Source organism: Polyodon spathula, chromosome 4 (genome assembly GCF_017654505.1).
Source record: "Polyodon spathula isolate WHYD16114869_AA chromosome 4, ASM1765450v1, whole genome shotgun sequence".
NCBI lineage: Eukaryota > Metazoa > Chordata > Actinopteri > Acipenseriformes > Polyodontidae > Polyodon > Polyodon spathula.
In genome coordinates this window covers 13,881,761-13,898,612 of record NC_054537.1, presented here as the reverse complement: position 1 = coordinate 13,898,612, position 16,852 = coordinate 13,881,761, and the positions used below count along the sequence as shown (strand labels likewise).

Here is a 16,852-nt window from a genome sequence, read left to right as displayed (position 1 = left end):
AATTATTTATTAGTATTTGCATTTTATTTTAAATATATACATTACATTTATGATTTTTTAAAACTCATCCTTCCAGAAATATCAGGGAAATTTATTTTTGTATGTACTAGGGATGACATTTTTCGTAAAAAATGAAACCGGCATTATTAATCAGTTATTTTTAATAAAATGGAAGCATTATTGTTTTTGACACATTATAGTAATTTAGTCAGCTGGCTGTTGCAAAATGTTATTCTCCCTAAAATAACAAATTAAAAGGTTTATAGACATCCAATATACTTCACTGTGTTCTTGTCAACGACAGCAAAATTATATCTAGCAGGTATATAAAATGAAAAATCCAGCAGACTTTCAATAGCCTGCTACAGATTCAGTTCCTTGGACCGAGAACATAACAAATGAATGGGTGCTGTGCTCATTTATCTGTATGAGCGTGGTTGCCTACAAACACAAAGATTTGTTGAACTCAGTCTATAAAGAATGAGAGTGATAAGCATTGTAGAGAAACATTTCAAGCACAGTTCAATTGATAGCATTATCATACAGAAAGCACCTCGGTATAAGCTGCCACATAGTAATTGTAGAAAAGAAGAGTCACTGAACCATTGTGAAGGTTAGAACTGTATACCCACTACGCAGTATCAATTCCAGCAATGACCAGCACTGGTCTGTCCTGGTCACATGGTAACTTACGTTTTTAGACGGTCATGCTGGTTCAAAATTAGCATGCGAAACCAAGTGTACCTTACATTGCGGTGCAAAAAGGAGTGAAAATTAGCCAGATTGTTGTAAACCTGTGTACCTTTCTTATTTATTGTACCTGCTTAGTATACATCATGAAACCATTAAATATTTGATTCAATTTCAAAATCTTGCATCAGTTCACAAGTTTTTTTTTAGGGTAAGGAGTATAAGGAAGCTCTTACTGGCACAGACATGTTGCCATTTATAATATGTTCAGTCATTTTTACAATGTAATGCAATGTATCTGTTTAAAGAGGTTGCATAAATGATGTACACATGCTAATTTACAAAATGTAGTGTAAATGTGTAGTACAGTAATGTGGTAACCTCTTCAACAAGTTTGCTTTTAATATGCAAACTATATTTGACTGAGGGCAGTTAATCGTGAGCAATAATCTATTGACTGATGTCAAGGTGATTAACCCTGGTATGAAGCTGAAAGAGATATGTACATTTTAATTACCATTTGCACACATTTTTTAACTCCATGACATTCAGCTGGATTTGTGGGCAAGTGATCATTAACAAATGAATGGTATTACTGTTTAAGTGTATCTGTAAAATCATATTTAAAAAAGTTTTAACAGACAAACACAGCCTGACTTGCGGTACCATGACAGTATATATAATAAGTAAGGATGTAGACCATCCCGAGTCCTAATAAAAGTAAAATATAGGTGTATACAGTAGTACATAATTAAATCAAGATTTAAAGTATTATTGTTCAAACTTGAGTCTTGAGTCTATAGATGTCTGATACCTTTAGAACATTAAAATCTATGTCCAGCTTAACCAATCCAATTAACTGTTTCAGGAAATGAGAAAATGTCATTTTTTCCCATTGGGTATCATTGATTTTGAGTCTGACACTGGAAGCTCCATATAATCCCAGCAGTCATTTTCTACATGACTATGGAGCAACTATTCAAGACTATGGCAAGGTTACCATGGGAAAATTAAAATAAATCTCACATTTAAAATAAATCTCTTTTTCCCATACTATTTTGGTAGGACCTTCTGGGTAGATGATAGATGCTACTTAAGGCTAGTGTACACTAAATTGCATCTTATTGCTAAGGGATAGAAAAGTCTCTGCTTAAAGCAATCGGCTATCCGACAGCCAAAAATGAAGATAACAAAAGTGCAAAGTGTATATATTAGTGTGCTTTGCAAAGGGCTTTGTTATTTATGTATATATTTATAGCAAAGGGCTTAATTTTGTTCTTTTATTTATAGTAGCTGCAGTAAGTTTTGCTTATCAAACAACTAAACTATAAAGCACTTTTTGAGTCAAATGGCAATTGTTTAAACATTGAATAAATGATGTCACATAAGGGGGCTTTGAGGTCCAGTGGTTAGAGAAAGGGCTTGTAACCAGGAGGTCCTCGGCCATTTTGAAAAGATCTTTGAAACAGACTTTGAAGTTATACGTGTAAAAGGTTGTCAGGATGTTAACAATGAAAAGAAAAATTACAGGTACATTATTTAAACAGCTGTAGCAACCCTGCTACTTACTCATTAAAATAGTACAATGCTTTAGACACCCACTTCCTATAACGTCAGGAATGTACGTGGTATGTGTGTGCTATATCACATAAGTCATGACAGTGGAGAGAGAATTTGGAGTTTCTAAACTGTGTGAAAACCCAACCTATGTGTAGCAGGGAGGTAAGAAAGCCCTGCTGTTTATTCGTATTGTTTGTTTATTTTTAGAACAGGGTCTCCCCCTCTGCCCCTGTGTTATTTAGTATTTGTTTATTGTTTTATATTTTTGTTTAAATATTTTATTTATTTTTTGTTTGCTTTAAATAAAACGGCGCACACGCCACTGCATTGTACCTTTGTTTTTGTTGTTCCTCCTTCTGGTCTGAGTGACCGCAACACCATTTCCTGCCACACTATGATATGTGTTTGACCTTGTACATTAACTATATGCAGTTTGACATCAACAGAAATCTGTTGCTGTTTTGAAATGCAGAGGAATCCCAGCATGTGTGGAGACATTCACTAGAGGTAGTGCTTTGCTGTTCTCCCAGCTGGGCTTCTCAGCAGCACAAATGTGCAAAACTAAATACATTTAGGGTCAGTCAACAGAAGTGAAACAAAAAGCAGTTTTGAAGATGTGATGATTGGAGAGCTTCATATCATCATCTGCCTCCTGGGGTAGGAATTTGTGTTTATTTTCACTGCCCTTTCATTTCACCTTTTAATTTGTTTATTGAAATACGTTATAATAAAAATGCCTGGGGTGGAGGACAACTTTACAATGGGGCTGCTTCTACTTTTTCTAACAGTCAGTGTAATTATACAATCATATACTTTCCCAAATCATGAACAGCCTTCATAGTAATACGCTCCTTTTAAATACAGTAATTCCATTTAAATAAATTAGACATTATAGATGTGTTATTTTGTTTTCTAAAACCATACAAATTGAAGTTAGCATGTCTCATTATTAGCTCTGTTATTTTCATATTAACTGTGCTTTGTATATTCTCTATTATTCTTAAAGATGGTGAAGTTCCAGAGATACAAAGATTAGAAAATGGTCCGAGCCAGAACTGGTTTCAGGAGATTCTTTCTCTTTGTACAAAGATAATATAGTTAAAGGTTTGCCTACCTTTGAGGAACCTCATCATTTATTGAGCATTCCATCAGCAGAAATTATGAATGACAAAAAATATTTAATTTAATAGTCATAATCAAGGACCAAAGATATTTGTGCCAACTGTTCACTTGTAATCACCTTGATTTTTAATGCAGTGAAGTATATTGGATGTCTATAAACCTCTTTCTGCTTAATTTGTCTGTTTTGTTTATAGTCTACGGTTGCCCTGAAGTGGAAAACACAAGCACAAAAAGAAAAGCAGAAACACAAAAAGAAAAACACAATGACATTAAGGAAAACACAAAAACATTGAGGAAAACACAACAACATTAAGGAAAACACAACGACATTAAGCAAAATACAACAGCATTAAGAAAAACACAACAATATTGAGGAAAACACAGCATAGGAAAAGGGGTTCCACATCTCTAATTGGAGGAACAACCTGTCAGTCACTGTGCTACTCGAGAATGGGTAAAAGCATTTAACCTGTTCTGATCGTCTTTAAACAGACATCAATCGATTCCTCCTTGCCAGCTTAGAAACAAGAACCATCTTCATAGCACTTACTGGGTTTTTTTGTTTTGTTTTTTTTGTTCTTTTATTATTATTATTCATTAAAATGCATCCGAACTTACACAAATCTTACACAAATCAATTCCTCCTTGTCCACAGCACACTTACAGTTTTTATATATACACAATAGTTATTCTCTCATTTTAACAGAGGGGGTATCACGTCAAACGATGCCTCGGGCGCAAGTTAACCCAGCGCTGGCCCTGTTGCAGAAAGATAGCACACTCTCCATTGTTGGTTCATTTGTTCATAGAAGCAGTTTCAGTGTGTAAGTGGTTGTGAAAAACTGTAATACAACGCTTTGTCCTTAATCTCATATATATATACACATGAGATTAAGGACAAAGCGTTGTATTACAGTTTTTCACAACCACTTACACACTGAAACTGCTTCTATGAACAAAATATCCCAAACCATTAGTTTAGGTACTAAAAGAAAGATTATTTCAACAAAACAAATAAAGTAATAATAAAAGGGCCACTGATGAACTCACCTGTGTTTTGGACCAATGGATGCCAACAATGGAGAGAGAGGTAGAGGGAGAGGAAGGGTGCTAATGAGAGGAGGTGGACGAGGAAGAGGAAGAGCAAAAAGAACAATTATCTCTGAGATTCGTGCCACTTTGGTCGACCATGTTCTTGAAGAAGAAGAAGAAGAAGAGGATGGAACATTATTGGCCACCATACCATTGTGGATGTCCCTGGCCAGAGTGGAGGCAGCATCACTCTTTGTGCAGCCATCAGCCAGCATGGTGTCCTCCACCATCAAGCCACCTTGGCCCATATAACAGGCCATCTGCTCATATTCCTTGATGGTCTATGGGATTCTCTGTTCCAACAGGAGCAAAGGGAGTCAGGGCGGCCAGTGCAGCCCTGTTACGTCATTTGGGACAATGTCAGTTTCCACCACGCTGCTCTGGTCCGCAACTGGTTCAATGACAATCCAGCATCCTCTAATCTGTTTCTTCCACCCTATCCACCATTCCTTAACCCCATAGAGGAGTTTTTCTCAGCATGGTGGTGGAAGGTCTATGACCGCAGTTCCTATAAGCAGGAAAACCTTCTCCAGGCTGTGGGGGAGGCTTGTGGGGACATAGCTTTGGAGTCCTGCCAGGGGTGGATAAGGCATATCCCCCACTGCCTGGCCAGAGAAAACATTGCCTGTGATGTAGATGAAAACCTCTGGCCTGAGCCAGGCCAGAAACAGGATGCTGAGGCCGAATAAACTTTTCCTTTTTCTTTCTTTGCCTGCAATGAGTATATATTCTTGTACTTTAGTTGAAGTGTTTTTTCTTGGGCTATGTTTGTTTCCCCAACTTTTCTTCACTGCTAGCAAATTCAGTGAAATTCTGAACATAAAATTTTGAACATTTTGGTCTTTGTGTATTGTTTTACTCTCTAACATAGTTTACACAGATTACAGTAGCATGCTGTTGCAAAGTGCAATATTTATAGAGGTAATACTGAAAAAGCATATCTTATAATAGAGTTTTCCATAGAAATAGTGTTTTCCATTGATCTCACCTGTATGTAATGGGTATTCAGTAGGGTCTATTTATTTGATGGCTTTTGTGTGCCTTTTGAAGGCAAAGTTAGATGGAAGATAACATGTTTTAGAGTGTCTCGTTTTGTCTGAGACTTCTGAGGTTTGGCCAGTACGGTGTGGGTTTTTTGTTTTGTGTTTGGTTGTGAAAAACTGTATATGATTGACAGGTTGTTCCTCCAATCAGTGATGTGGAACCCCTTTTCCTATGTACCTACCCATTCCGGTTTGAAGTAATATTGTTGTGTTTCTCTTAATGTCATTGTGTTTTTATTAACGTTGTGTTTTCCTTAATGTTGCTGTGTTTTCTGTAATGTCGTTGTGTTTTCCTTAATGTCATTATGTTTTTCATTTTGTGTTCCTGCTTTTCTTTTTGTGTTTGTGTTTTGCACTTCAGGACCACCATAATAGTCTGACTCTGTTGTAAACAAAGTCTATTGAATACAAAATCTTCAATGGCTTTTTTACTGACACTTTGTGTAACTATTTTAGGCTGACTAAATGTCAGGCGTGAGCAGTTTATTTATTCCTGGCCACCAATTTGCTTGACCTTTAGGGAGTGCTGACTATCCTTTTCTTTTCAACATGTTCATATATCAAGGTGGATTAGTATCTTATTTGTACAGTTCATATCATTCTGCACTGTATATGTGTCTCATGGTGCTCCTGAAATATGCATTTACAGTTGTATAGTGTATTTTAAGAAGGTGTTACATGTTTGGAAGGTGTTTTCAATTTAAATGTGAAAACTAGGTTTATCGCTGAATATTAAATCATGATTTTACCTTTTCAGACAGCACTATTTAATGATTTGTACTGTGTTAGGAACTCAATCCTCACTTAACTAACCCGCTAGAATGAATATTAACCTTTAGGTTTATTTGGCGTGTAGAGCATGTTTGCCACAACATATGTGTATAATAAAGTAAACAAAATCCAGTATAATGAAGCAAGACTAAATCTCATGCTTTAACTTTACGTATGATTTACATATAATTCATAATACATAATTATTTTAATATTCAGTTCTATACAGGGCAGAATGCAATATCACATAACAAGTCCAGCACTGTCTTTCTTTTTTCTTCATGAATGTCCAGGATTATACTGTGAACGATTCATAATACATACTCTTTCAGGTGATGGAATTTTCTTCTCTTTCTTTTCCAACAGAAACAAAATGGTCAGTTGTTCTCACCTGCTGTAAAGCTCTCCAAAAATAAAATCACTTGAAGATTATTCCTGTCTTTCCATGATGTAAATGAAGCTTGACATTTCCCCTAATGGGCATTTAAACCATGGACCTTAAAAGAACTCTTTGGACTGACCTCCTAAATTGGATTTAGCACTGCTGGTGCTGAGCTGTGAAAGGATTATCATTACAAAGGTAGAGGGACATTTTCAAGCAAGATTCCTACCATGAGAATTACGACCACATCCTGCCTTTGCCCTGTCTTGGTCTGCCTCTGCTTTGTTCAGAGGTGCTATGGGACATCTCATCATAGTTCAATGAAAGTGACTAAAAATCAAACCAAGCACATAGAAGGGGAGACTGAGGTGCACCATCGGCCAAAGCGAGGATGGGTCTGGAACCAATTCTTTGTTTTAGAAGAACACATAGGAGCGGAGCCTCAGTATGTAGGAAAGGTAATGCTTTCATGTTTACTTAGTTCATGTTAAACAATAATAAGAATTATTATTTTTTTTATGTTATGTGCAGCCACAGAGATGTACTGCTGTTCTTAAAATTGTGATACATTGTCTAGGCTTTTATTTACAGTGCCTATAGAAAGTCTACACCCCCTTGAACTTTTTTCATATTTTGTATTTCAGTGCCTCAGAGTTTCATGCATTTAAATGAGGATTTTTTTCAACTTATCTACACACCATACTCCACAATGTTAAGGGGAAAAAAGTTTTTATTGAGAAAAAGATTATATAAAACAATACTAAAAGGTCATAATTGGATAAGTCTCTGCCCCCCTGAGTTAATACTTGGAGGAAGCACCTTTGGCAGCAATTACAGCTGTGAATCTGTTAGGATAGGTCTCTACCAACTTTGCACACCTAGAATTGGCAATATTTGACCATTCTTCTTTATAAAACTGTTCAAGCTCTGTCAAGTTCCTTGGGAAGCGTTGATGGACAGCAAACTTCAAGTAATTCCACAAATTTTCCATTGGATTTAGGTTAAAACTCTGACTGGGCCACTCAAGGACATTTACCTTTTTGTTCCTTAGTCACTCCAGTGTAGCTTTGGCTGTGTGCTTTGGGTCGTTGTCATGCTGAAAGGTGAACTTCCGTCCAGTTTCAGCTTTCTTGCAGAGGCTGCAGGTTTTTATCAAATAATTTTATGTGCTTTGCTCCATTCATTTTCCCTTCTATCGTGACAAGTGCCCCAGTCTCTGCCAATGGGAAACATCCCCATAACATGATGCTCCCACCAACATGCTTCACAGTAGGGATGGTGTTCTTTGGGTGATGGACTGTGCTGGGTTTTCACCAAACATAACACTTTGCACTTAGGACAAAAAGTTGAATTTTAGTTTTGTCAGACCACAAAACTTTTGCCACATTGCTACAGAATCTCCGGAGTGTTTTTTTGCATACTTCAAATGGGATTCAAGGTGGGCTTTCTTGAGTAAAATAGAGGCCAGATTTGTGGAGTGCTTGGGATATTGTTGTCACATGCACTCTTTAACCAGTCTTGGCCATAAAAGTCTGTAGGTCTTGCAAAGTTGCCATTGGCTTCTCTGATCAGTCTCCTTCTTGCCTGGTCATCCAGTTTGGAGGGACGGCCTGATCTAGGCAGGGTCTTAGTGGTGCCATTCACCTTCCACATCTTAATAATCATCTTGACTGTGCTCCAAGGGATATTCAAGGCCTTTGATAGTTTTTTTTTTTTTTTTCTATACACATCCCCTGATCTGTGCCTTTCAACAACTTTGTCCCTGAGTTCTTTTGAAAGCACCTTGTTGCTCATAGTTGAGTCTTTGCTTTGAAATGCACTACCCAGCAGGGAACCTACAGGAACTGAAATGAATGAATTTATTTTAAATGCTGAATTTATCCTGAAATCATGTGAATCACTACAATTTCCACTGGTGGAGGCCACTTAACTTTGTGTGTGGTTTTGAAGGCGATTGGTTACACCTGAACTAATGTAGGATTGCTATTACAAGGAGGGTGGACACTTATCCAACCAAGATATTTCAGTTTTTATTTTTAATTAATTTTCTACAAATTTCTAGAATATTTTTTTCTCCTAAGTTGTGGGGTAGGATGTGTAGATAAATGAAAAAATATATATTTTAATGCATTTTAATTCAAAGCTATATGGCAACAAAAGGTGAAAATTTTGAAAGGGGGTGTAGACTTTCTATAAGCACTGTATTTTTGTATATATACTTTTTTATATAAATGTTTTTGGAAATATTCAGTATTTTTGTACATGGTCCAGACAATGTTACCTAATCTTTATTCTTTCTGAACAGTTCATCCTAAAAATTAGTCAAATCCAAATCACAGCTTTATTTACATAAATAAAACTACTTTCCTTTGTAAAGATCTTTTTTTCTAATTGTATAATGTCCATTCACTGAATAATTACTTACAGTGAATAAGTACTGTATCACATTTAATGATAAGAGAATGGGAGCTGTGAAGTAGAAAGTTTAATATGTAATTCCAGCATAATTTTAAAAGGGGAAGCATTGTGTTACTCTTATCGAGTTATCTAACCAAATTAGGTATAATGATACTAGTAACATACATATAATTACACATAATTCCATTATTATCATTTGACAAGGTGTAATGAGACAGTATGAATGAGCAAAGCAATTAATGGGTGAGAGGGGGGAATATTCCAATATAAAATGTACTTTCTGTGCTTTTTAGTCTGATTCAATCTGTATATGCAACATATAGTTTTATAAATGCAGTTCAACTCTAATGACTTAATTAATACATAATTAAGTTAATTCTTCAGAAAAAAAAATAGAATAAATAAGTGCACCAATATGAACATAACACCAATTGTCTTAATAAACCTTTACATGTTTTTTTTTTTTTTTTATTTAAATATTACCCTAACCCTAAACAGTACTCTGTTTTTGTGTTCCTGTCATATAATGTCTTGTTTTAATTCCTTTCAAGGTGGCAATTGATTTATTTTTGTCCTTTTTTTTAATTTTTGGAACACCCACATTTGAAAGTCATAGGTGCCTTGCATTTTGAATAATATTTACCTTCACACCATTACAAGACAGGGCAAAACATGTGCACATATCCAGTTCAAATGCTCCGTTTGTATTTGGGTTGTTTAGTATTATAATTATTGTCTTCTATAGATTTCTACAAAATACTTAATCTGTAGAAACATCTAGAGAAAAACAACCAAAAGCCTGTACTGCAGTTTTTTTCTTCTATATAACATTAATAGATATTTCATAGAAAAATAACTAGGATTTGTTCACAAGACATCAGAAACTCCAAATCAAAACAGAGCTACACTGTGGTGATTTAATCCAATATAAATAGGTCTGATGTTGTGGAAAGCAAATTAAAAGATGAAAGGACATCGCTTCAAACAGTTTGCAGAGCTGAGGCTGCCGTGGCTTGCTGCTTTTTAAGTAACAGTCTTAAGCTGGTTCCACATCTGAGCGACCAGTTGCACATTATAGTTGCATGCAACTGAGTCGCTTATATGCCAGGCTCTACTTTCCAAGCAACCTCCTGAGCGACTTCTGTAGACACAGGTGATCACGTGGCAATTCACAAACTCTGATTAAGTCTTATAATGCACAGCTTTCATAAAGAAGCGCTAATTTGAAAAATTCCAGTAGTAAAATTAAGCTGTTTCATCCAGCTTTTTCACCTTGTAGATGGGATAAAAATGTAAAATAAAAACCTGTCACCTCAGCATTCATAACAAATCAAAATCAAACAGAACGAAATTTCAATGTACCATTTGTAATTTGGTAATATGAGAGAATTGGTCAGGGATCTGAATACTTTTGCAAGCCACTGTGTGTGTGTATATATATATATATATATATATATATATATATATATATATATATATATATATATATATATATATATATATACTGTGTGTATATACTGTATATATTTACACTGTATGTATTGCATCAGACAAATAAAACCTTTTCAAAGAGGTGTTATTTGTGGGGGTATTTCTTAATTTTCACTGTTATTTGAGATCAGGCGTGTGATTTAATATTGTTGTGGTAGTACTGGTATACTGTGGCAAAGTGCGCCGTTTTATTTACAACAAAAAATAAATAAAATATTTGAACAAAAACAAAACACTGCTCACATTGCAAGAAATAAAAGATTTAAACAAAACTAATCACAAACACAATATACAGCTCCGGCTGGGCAGTAGCCTTCATGGATCCTTTATATTATTTTTAACTTTCTCTCACTACTCACTCTCGTTCCTCCTCTGAACACCCCACACAGAGCAGGGAGAGCTGCAGGCTTAAACCCCTCGGCCATGGTATTTAACTAGTTCGTAATTATTCTATTACCCCTTGGCTACAATCTGCACTGAGTTAATTATTTGTGTGACTGCTGGCTAGTTTAACAACGCACTAGCCGACAGTCCACATTACCACAAGGTTTTTAAAAACAAATACATGGCTCTCGTCGTCATATGCAACAACAAAAACAGACGGCGTTCACCGACATTTATACCAATACAAAATAAACTCACTACAATAAACAAATAATAAACAAATACAAAATAACACAGGGGTGGAGGGGGAGACCCCATTCTAAAAATAAACAAACTGAACAGGACTGCTCGCCCTGTTACAGCCTGTAAAAGAACTGATAATCAGCCTTTAATTTGCTTTGCAGTGGCTTTTTTTTGGCAAAGATGTTTTCTGTGACTATATAAGTTGTGTGCACTGTTTAAGGACAACACATTGCATTTTGCCAAGCGGTTACATTTTCCTTAGACATACATCAAGTAACATTTTCCAAAATTGGTATTTTTAAAATGTGTGTATGCAAGGTTGGAGATGCAATAAGCATTTGACTTGACTGTTGTGTATAAGAAAACACCATAATAACCAACAAATAACTAGTAAATAATAAATTAAAAAAAAACATGTGCACCTCAAAAATGCAGTAACGTAAACTTCAGATGTCACATACCCATAATACATGTATACACAGGTTTGTACCTGTGTTACCTGAGTAAATCTTAAGTGCTCCCAATCTATCCATTTCCATACACACAAAAATCTGCTATACATCACTACCTTGTTTGAACAAAACAGAATACACATCTATGGAATGCAATACTGATAGTGAAAAGTAAGTATGCGCTTGTGCCATTCCTAGGCATTTGTTAAAAAAATCTCTGTAGTAAAGTTAGTTCCTCCTGCTTATTTATATAGTTACATAATTAGTTAGGCCAAGAAGAAACTAGCAGTCAGTGTACTTTACTAATTTTCACACTACAGTTCTATATATAGGTTTAATTAGCCCCCTCCTCTTCTAATCTAGATCTGAGTACCCTTTTATCATAACCTTATCCTCCATAGATAGCCTGTTTTTAAATGGCATCCAATAAATTCAGCAATGCCTTAATATGTTGAAATGTCATTGATTTATGGAGATAAAGATTTGTAAGAGGGGAAAAAAGTGAACCACTCTTAACCACTTGTACTCCATGCATATGTACATTGATGTAAATTTAATGCCATAAAAATACCAGTAGCCATATTAGAAATATACACTTAAGATCAGTTTAAAGTGTTTATGTCAATATAAGTTAAATCCCATCACAGAGAAATAACTAACACATAGTAACACTGACATGAGAGTTGATGACAGCTCCTTGCAAGTGAAGGTGGAATGTAAAAGCTGTTTATAACTTTGGAATCTCTTTCAGGAAAAATATAGCATAGATACGTGCTCAAGGGAAAGCTTAAAATGTCTGATGGATGTCTCAGTGGATAACTCTTTGATTATGGACTTGTGAAGATATTGACAACTGCCCGTGTCTACAATATTACATGATGTAATATGATCTTATTCTATAACTAATCCCCACATATAGTGTAACACAATTTTAGTTTACTCTTTTTAAAAACTATTTACTTGCTAAAATGCCACATCACATGTTGCTATGTCCTGGATCTTTTAAAAACATACCAAGGAGCTTGTACGATTGTATCTTGATGTGGATCATTTTAATGTGGAATCTTATAATTGGTGGAATGTGACAAATGACAAAATCAAATAAATGCTTTTTGGGGAATACATATTTAACATAGAATATAAAAGAAACTTCTTTGTGTGGGATTGTTTCTACCAATTAATATTTGTTCTAGTTCATTTCACAGACTTTTCACATTTTGGTAATTTTTTTTTTTCTTACTGTTGCCATAGCTAACTTTCCCCACTGGAATTCAGATGTAAGTTCTTGCTATAATCACGTACAACAGATTTAACTTTCAATGATGCAGGCCAGCGTAGCAGAACAAATCTGGATTTAGTTGGATTATCCTGTTTACATTAATGTGTGACTCTCCCCACGAGTGCTAAATGACTAGATTTCTGCTTTACATCTTTTTCTGCACAGCTTTGTTCCAGTTTTGGTACCAAGGCAATTATAAATTAGCCTCAAAAGCCTGCATGCTATATCCCAAACATCTCTCATCTTGTTTTCTGTTCAAAAGAAATGTTAGGATTTCTTTTTAATCCAACTCAATATCTCAATATCAATCCAATTTTAATGATTTCAATGATCTTGCTACTTGGCAAGATCATATGTTGTTTTTATTATATATATATTATATATATATATATATATATATATATATATATATATATATATATATATATATATATATATATATATCAGCTTTTAAATATACACTTCCACATCACAAAATTAATACTGTTTTATTACTATAAAAAAAAGAGCTACCCCAGAAGCCCTAACTTTAATCCAGAACCCCAAAATAGAGTCGTTGAAGAAACATATACATAATTATTATAACTTGAGAACACCAGTTCTATTTTATTGACTGTCTACATTTGGAAGATCAAAGACATATCTCAGTTTTCTTGCTTTTGTCTCAGGAGTCTACTACTGTTTGTAACCTAAATCTGTGAAGCCTTATAAAACAAACCACATACCTCTCATTCAGTCTCTGTGACACTTGCATTTCTTGCTCCTGTGTAAATTGCTCTATAAATTGAGTTAGTGTCACTAAAATTGTTTTACATGGGAAGGGTTCTGTGTGGTAGAATACAAAACAATGTGTCAAGACATCATTTTAATATAGTTGGAAGAGACAGTAAGGGATTTCTCACAAAAAAAAAATATTATAAAACTAAATTTAACATGTTATTTGAATATCTTTTTTTTTTTTTTTTTGGTTTTATGGATGTTGTCTAATTTATTTTATTTTATTCTTTGCAGCTTCACTCAAACTCTGATAAAGGGGATGGATCAGTCAGGTACATTCTTACTGGTGAAGGGGCTGGGACTATATTTCTCATTGATGAGACCACAGGAGACATCCATGCCACCAAAAGTCTGGATCGTGAAAAGAAGGCACACTATGTATTGCATGCACAAGCCATTGATCGCTGGACAAACAAGCCTCTGGAACCGGAATCAGAGTTTATTATTAAAGTGCAAGACATCAATGACAATGCGCCTAAATTCACAGATGGTCCGTTCGCTGCCACTGTACCGGAAATGTCTGACGTTGGTAAGGCACACTAACTTTTTTTGTTCATGTAGGTGTGTGTTTAAGGTTAAGGTGCAGTCTGTTAAATGTCTTGACCTTGTAAAGATTAACTATTTTGTAGGGACACATAAACTCCTTGGATGTTGTATTATCCAAGTCGTGGATCATCCGTAGAATGCATAATTGTCTTAAGTTATAAGGATAATCGGATATCTTTTAAATACAATGAGGATTTTAACCTGTTAAGGTTGACCTATATTGAGTTCAATATTTATTACAGGGCCATTTTTACAGTTTAATAATTTTTTATTTTTTTTTTTTATTTTTTTTTTGCTCTTTCATTATTACATTTACATTGCTTTTTATTTTATATTACCATAAAAAGAATGATGATACTGAAACCTACAATGTCTTTGTATTTGGGGTATATATATATATATATATATATATATATATATATATATATATATACACACACACACACACACACACACACACAGTGCCTATAGAAAGTCTACACCCCCTTGAACTTTTTTTCACATTTTGTTGTGTCAGTGCCTCAGAGTTTCATGCATTTAAATGAGAATTGTTTTCCACTTATTTACACATCATACTCCACACTGTTAAGGGGGAAAAAGTTTGTATTAATAAAAAAAATATATATATTAAAAATACAAAACTGAAAGATTATAATTGGATAAGTCTCCAACCCCTGAGTTAATACTTGGTGGAAGCAGCTTTGGCAGCAATTACAGCTGTGAGTCTGTTAGGATTTTTGCACAACTTTGCACACCTAGATTTGGCAATATTTGTTCAAGCTCTGTCAATTTCCTCATGCCTCAAACTTTTGATTGGATTTAAGTCTGGGCTCAGACTGGGCCACTCAAGGACATTTACCTTTTTGTTCCTTAGCCACTCCAGTGTAGCTTTGGATGTGTGCTTTGGGTTGTTGTCTGCAGAAAGGTGAACTTCTGTCCCAGTTCCAGCTTTCTTGCAGAAGGCAGCAGGTTTTCCTCAAGGACTTCTCTCTGCTTTGCTCCATTCATTTTCCCTTCTATCCTGACAAGTGTCCCTGTCCCTGCCAATGAGAAACATTCCCATAACACAATGCTGCCACCACCATGCTTCACAGTACGAATGGTGTTCTTTGGGTGATGTGCTGTGTTGGGATTGCGCCAAACATAACGCTTTGCATTTAGCCCAAAAAGTTGCATTTTAGTTTTGTCAGACCACAAAACTTTTTGCCACATGGCTACAGAATCTCCTGATTGCTTTTTTGCATTCTTCAAACAGGATTCAAGGTGGGCTTTCTTGAGTAATGGCTTCCTTCTTGTCATCTACCAAACAGGCCAGATTTGTGGAGTGCTTGGGATATTGTTGTCACATGCACACTTTGACCAGTCGTGGCCATAAAAGGCTGTACCTCTTGTAAAGTTGCCATTGGCCTCTTGGCAGCCTCTCTGATCAGTCTCCTTCTTACTGCACTACCCAGCAGAGGGAATATACAGGAACTGCTGAATTTATCCTGAAATCATGTTAATCACTACAATTTAACACAAGTGGAGGCCACTTAAAGTCATGGTGTGTGATTTTGAAGGCGATTGGTTACACCTGAGCTTATTTAGGATTGCTATTACAAGAGGGGTGGACACTTATCCAACAAAGCAATTTCAGTTTTTATTTTTAATTAATTTTCTACACATTTTTAGAATATTTTTTTTCACTTGGAAGTTGTGGGGTAGGATGTGTAGATAAATGAAAAAAAAAAAAGTATTTTATTTCCAGGCTATATGGCAACAAAAGTGAACATTTTGAAAGGGGGTGTAGACTTTTTATAGGCTCTTTGTGTCTGTGTGTGTGTGTGTGTGTGTGTGTGTGTGTGTGTGTGTATATATATATATATATATATATATATATATATATATATATATATATATATATATATATATATATGTGTGTGTGTGTGTGTGTGTGTTTTGTTTTTTATCAGTGACTCATAAGTAACTATTTATGTCTTTCCCCTTATTAATAGTTGATTTCTTTAGTAGCCTAGCAGCAGCAAATGCAGCTGTATTTAAAGTAGTTGTAGTCGTTGTACTAGTTGTAAATAATCAAAGCAATACTGATGCATGTTCCAATAATCTATGTTGAAACAAAACACTTATTTTTGATGTCGTATTAAACATTCCTTTGATTATCAGAATATAACATATTCGCAGCTTTATCTCAACTCAGCGGTTACCAACCTGTGCTCTCAGAGTAAATCTCTGGTGGTCGCTGGTTTCCCAAATTATGTTACATAATCTTTACTCTCATGCCATACACAACATGTAATACAACATTTCAACAAGCAATCTCTGTACTTCCTAAATATGCCTTATTTGTCAATTATCCATCACTTCAAACATGATGGCGGATTTACAGCTCTACGATACCGAGTCGCAGTCTTAAACCCTGTAGTAAGACCATTTGCTGGTACAATTAGCCAGGAGTTTTTTTTTTTTTTTTGGTTTTTCTGATGCAATATAATTCCAGTGGTCATGCTGCCAGGATTGCCATGGACCGGCTAGGATGTTTTTGTCAATGTTATAACCTTCCATGTGACATCTGAGCACTTGGCACTGCACTAACTGAAGAGAT

At 35.2% G+C, this 16,852-nt stretch overlaps 1 protein-coding gene across 1 annotated transcript in view; it reads left to right on the top strand.

Moving 5' to 3' along the window:
- Window positions 1-6,664: 6,664 nt before the first annotated feature.
- Window positions 6,665-16,852, top strand: part of LOC121314205 (cadherin-18-like) — a 67,024-nt gene continuing 56,836 nt past the window's right edge. Inside the window, exons 1-2 of the mRNA XM_041247229.1 lie at window positions 6,665-7,118; window positions 13,939-14,233. Of these exons, the coding sequence (XP_041103163.1) occupies window positions 6,891-7,118; window positions 13,939-14,233 (523 nt within the window). The 5' untranslated portion in view covers window positions 6,665-6,890. The remainder of the gene's footprint in view (window positions 7,119-13,938; window positions 14,234-16,852) is intronic.